This window comes from Toxotes jaculatrix, chromosome 17 (assembly GCF_017976425.1).
Source record: "Toxotes jaculatrix isolate fToxJac2 chromosome 17, fToxJac2.pri, whole genome shotgun sequence".
NCBI lineage: Eukaryota > Metazoa > Chordata > Actinopteri > Toxotidae > Toxotes > Toxotes jaculatrix.
Genome location: NC_054410.1, coordinates 16378861 through 16383957, shown reverse-complemented (window position 1 = coordinate 16383957; position 5097 = coordinate 16378861). Strand labels below are relative to the sequence as shown.

The following is a 5097-nucleotide window of genomic DNA, read 5'->3' as shown; positions in this document are numbered from 1 at the left end:
TTTTTTGCTTTGCTGGGCGAACACAATAAAGCAAGACTGATGCACAAATACGTGTGTTTAAATTGGCAATAAATCTGCAGGTGGACAGGCTCAGGATGCTTTAGATCCAGATGTATTTGTTTTATTTATTTATTTTTCTTTTCTTTTTTTAATGCACAAATACAAGCCATGCTCATGCGATAATTCCCAGTCTTTCCAACTGCAGCACATCTTGGCGCCTTAATCCACTAAACACCTGCCATTTGCATCCTACAACATCTCTTCCAGATCACTGGATTCTCAGTAAAAAAAAAATAAATTAGAATGCAAACAGCAGCTCCGACATTTACCTCTTAGATTAATCAGTGGTACTATTTTGCATATTTCTGCAATTGCTACCAGCATGAAAAGCGCCTTAACTTCCAGCGCCATGTTGGCGTAAAATCTAGAGAAGTGTTTGTGAAATCCATTTTTTAAGTTGGAGCAGTGTGTGTAGTAGTAGTAGTAGCAGTGATAGTAGTGATAGTAGTAGTGCGATTTTTACACCTGACATGGAAGTTCTTAAAACGGACTCTTCATGGAGGCGAATCGTGTCAAATATTTTTCCATGTGTCTGTTTTAGGAAAAAAAAAAGGGCCCACGCATTCCAGCGGGACTCAAAGCAAACAAGGAAGAACACTGTCTGGAATTAAAAATAGTTTTTGCGCTGTGACGAGCCACTTTTTTGGGGGGACAGACAATAATCAGCCTTTCACTTTGGAGAATGGTGGGATAGAGGGAGAGGAGAAATGAGAGGGCTGTTGTTGGCATTGCTCTATCAAGGAAGAAGGACTCCCTGTTATCTGTGAATGGGGCTTCTTCTTCTTTTTTTTTTTTAAAACCAGAATAGATATAGCACGAATTTTTAATTCGTTTTTCTTTTAGAGACAACAATGCTTTATTTGAAAGCTTGATACAAATTGGGGTTTGTGAGAGATCCTTTTCTCCTTGTCCGAGCCCAGCTGCCCATATGGGATACAACGTGTGCAGCAAAGATCACAATGGCACCAAGTGACAGGCAGGACAAAAAGCCCAAGGATACATCTCCCTGACTCTGAACAGCACCAAGAAACTCTGTCAGTCTCTCTCTCTATCTACACTGTCTGCATCCTCACTCCTGCTGCTCGTTAACATGCACGCCTCTAACATCCTGCAAAAAAGAGAAAAAAAAAGAAAAGAAAGAAGAAAACAGGCCTGGGCTTTTGTCTCCGTTCTTGGGTCGTGTACTATATTATGCAATGATAGAGTCACAAAACTGTCCCATCAGGGAGGCAAAAATCTGAGGGCAAATGTCCAGGCCACACAAAAGTCTACATTTTTTTTTTCTCATTTTACTTATGATTTATCAAAATTGATCATTGTCCTAAGATTCGTTCAGTTTAAGATTGATTGGGAACAAATCAGCCACAGAGTTCACTGAGAATCCAATCACAGCCAGCCAGCCCTTTATCACTGCCATTTATCAGCTCACTTTATAATTTCGTGCACCGCGGATCATGACATATTTCTCCACACATCACTTTCCCATAATAATAATGGTGGCTCGCGACACGAGCAACGCCACTTATTTCTCGTTTCCTCCCCCCTCTACAAATAAACAAAATAAAGCAACGACAACAAAAAGAAAAACGAAAGCTATGAGCAAGTAGCTGATTTGTTTGACCTACAAGCTCAACCAGTGGTGAAACATAAAACCTTTCTGTCGGGGACAAATTGAGTCTGTGTCGCCCACAAAAGCAGTAGCCCCTTGAGGCTCAATTCTGTAAATAATTAGCAAATCTGCCCAATTTAGCTGTTTGTTCAGTGATGATAGGGGCGGCTCTAACATCTGTTGTGAGATTTTTGGTCCTGGGACAAACAAAATGCATAGATTTTTCTACTAGGTTATCATATTTACCCAAGATATTGACTGGGGTCTGATAATCCGCAGTGCGCTCTGCGGATCACTGGGGAGCCATTTGTGCTTGTTTTGGTTCCACCTTAAAGAGCAGGGCGTCTAATAGGGCAAAGGATATTTTAATAGGGCACATCGCTGCTAACACGTTATGTGATCATATGAAAAAAAAAAAAAAAACTTTATTAGGCGGTTAAAGCCCCTGTGAGCAGTGCGCATTTTAGTTGACGCTTGGCCGTGGTTAAACAAAGAAGGATGGTGAGTCATTGATTATTCCTGCTTCTATTTGCAGTTTAGCGCTGAACGAGATAACAAAACATTTATTGCATTAAACGATTTCTCTCCCCCCCCAACACTCACCCACACACCCACACACACACACGCACACGCACACACAATCTTCCACTTTGCACCCAAGGCCGGGAGTGGTAGGGGATGCTGACAAAAAGGAGAGCTTTTGACTCAAAAGCTTCTTATGTGGAGAAGCCCTCTTATATTAAGTGAGTGGATTTTAGTCCCATTTCACAAGTGACTTTAGGCTCTTTATTAGTGAGGTGTTCGGATTGAGAGAAAAATATTCCCCGGATTAAATTTGCCTAAAAAGAAAAGACTGAAGTGCGCTGGAGATTTATTCCCATAGCCAAGCTCCATCCTATAGCGTTTCGGCTGCTCGCCTTTCATTCTGATGTTTCGCGATGTCTTTTCAAAGATGATCAAATCGAATAGGACACGTATATATAAACCAAACTCTCTTTCAGAAACACAGCATTTTATTTAAAAATCCTTATTAAAAAATTTGAGAATATTTCGCCATCACCGCGAGGCTACACTGTTATTTACATAATGTGATCTGACACGGCAGTCATAATGTTTAGCCAAAAATCACTCCCTATGTTTTTTTTTTTTTTTTTTTTTTTAAATTTGGAAATGTATATAGCCCAGGCTGAGCTTCATCTTAACGCTCCCGAAGGTTTTCTAGCTTGCAAACATTTGCCACAAAATATTTACAGGAAATAAAAACAAAAGGAAAATAGCTGAAAAGTTGCCAGTGTTTATTCATGGCCATAAATATTTTTTTTTCGGTCCATAAAAGAAGCAAGAAATTAAAATTTCTATAATTATAAAGTGGTTCGTACGTGCTGATAATAACACGAAAGGACAAAAGGAAAAAAAAGAGAGAGGAAAACATCTCTACAACCAACACACAACATACTTTACAAAAAAAAATTCACAAGAAGAGCATTGACATTCTTAATAAAATCTATAAGGGAGAGGTTTGGACCCAGTTCTCTTAACGAAAACATGTAAACACGGCGCACACATGAGCCCCGAATAAAAATGGTAGTATATATATGAGTCAAGCTGCAAAAATGAAAAGTCTTTTGTTTTTTGTGTTTGTTTTTTTTTTCTTTGCTTTGTGGTGAAACTCCCTATCGTGCCTCCAAGCCAAGTCTCTATAATTTCTCTCACCAAGTCCACTGTTGCGTTTGCACCAAATGATGTGCTGTGGGGAACTGTGGCGTGGCCGCGGCGCTGTACTGCGCGTTATACTGCATGTGTTGGAGTGACTGGGCACTGTAAGCCGAGAAGGGGATCCCGGCCTGAAAAGTGGCCGCCAAGTCCTGAGCTTTAAGAGTGTGACAAGGCTTTCCATCCCTGACTAAGACGGGCACGGCCACCCGCCTGGGAGAAGGGAGATGGGTCACTTCCATACCTTTCTCGGCCCGGGCTCTCTTCATCTTATACCGGTGGTTCTGGAACCAGATCTTCACCTGGGTCGGGGTGAGGCGGATCAGGCTGGCCAGGTGCTCCCTCTCCGGGGCGGACAGGTACCTCTGTTGCCTGAAGCGGCGCTCCAGCTCGTAGGTCTGCGCCTTGGAAAACAACACCCTCCTTTTCCGCTTCTTGCCGGAGTCACTGCCGCCGCTGCTGGAAGTTTCCTTGTCGTTGTCCGGCGATTCGTCGTCCGCGGACGGCTCCGGGGACTTGGCCGAGTCCTGAGAGCTGGCGGATAGACCGTGCACTGCGGCAAGAAACGGGAGAAACACTGTCAAAATGTTATGTTGTAAAGTTCTCAGGGACATTTATCACAAGCAGAGGCCAGACAATCGTCAATAAAAAGTTTGGATGCATTAGAAATTAATTGCGCTGCTGCGTAATAAAGACGAATAACCTGTTAATGGTTGAGCACTTGTTAAAATAGGATTACACAGATATTTACAAGATATATCGCATTTTATAAGGCATGAGCGTGACTGAACATATAAACCACGAGGGGCCTTTTGGTTGATTTAAACACTTTGGTGTAATTTAGATGTGGAAAGCGCCTAAAAAAATCATTCTTGAGCCCAAATTTCCACAAGCAGAGCGAGTCAGTGAAGCATTAAAAGGTGCATTGTTTGCCTGTAGAGCCCCACAGAATGCAGTCTGATTTTTCCACACCGCTCTTATTACTCGGGATAACTTACAGCCCCTCTTGCTTTTTTTCCACGTTGCTTTATCGATCAGATTCTTAAAACGCAAAGTGCGCTGAGTCTAAAACACTGCATGCATTTATTGAGCTGCAAACGCCTTAAGACGAGCGCAGCAGCGTACGGTGCATAAAGATGAACGCCGCACGCCACCCAAGGGCATCGTTAGGGTGGAATAGGAGGCTGCATGCCATCAATTCTGGCTTAATGTGACCGCATAGCTCGGAAAATATCACATAAGTCATTATCAGCAAGATCAACAAGGATTCTTAGACACTACTTACATGAATATTGAATACTGTCCGTAGTAGCAAGCCATCGTGTGTAAGGATTGTCACTACTGTCATAAAAGGGGTTCTTTAAAGGCAGATTTTGAACGTTTTCTAGAGGACTTTGCACCAAAACTCCAGTGTTTTTTGTCGTGGACGTGGTCTCCGATCCCTCCGTGTCTTCCTCCGCTCCGGTGATAGATCCTTCTTCGTCATTTGTGTCAGGAAGGTCCAAAATGTCCTTTACAGAAAAGCCTGTCTTTGTGTTGGTCAACGACATATTCGGGTGGGGGGGAAATATGCAGGGAAAAGTTGCCGCACCAGCTTTTTGGACAATCCGGCTGTTTTGGAACAAACAAACAAACAAACAAACAAAAAAAGCAGAGGCGATGTTTCAGGAAGAAAAAAAAAGATATAGGACGAGTAAGAGACGCTCTACGCTGAA

At 42.4% G+C, this 5097-nt stretch overlaps 1 protein-coding gene across 1 annotated transcript in view; it reads right to left on the bottom strand.

Annotated features, from left to right (window-relative positions):
* Window positions 1-3189: 3189 nt before the first annotated feature.
* Window positions 3190-5097, bottom strand: part of nkx2.2a (NK2 homeobox 2a) — a 4152-nt gene continuing 2244 nt past the window's right edge. Inside the window, exons 2-3 of the mRNA XM_041061077.1 lie at window positions 4668-4993; window positions 3190-3935 (exon numbers count right to left, since the gene is read on the bottom strand). Coding sequence (XP_040917011.1) covers window positions 3379-3935; window positions 4668-4932 — 822 coding nt within the window. The 5' untranslated portion in view covers window positions 4933-4993 and the 3' untranslated portion in view covers window positions 3190-3378. The remainder of the gene's footprint in view (window positions 3936-4667; window positions 4994-5097) is intronic.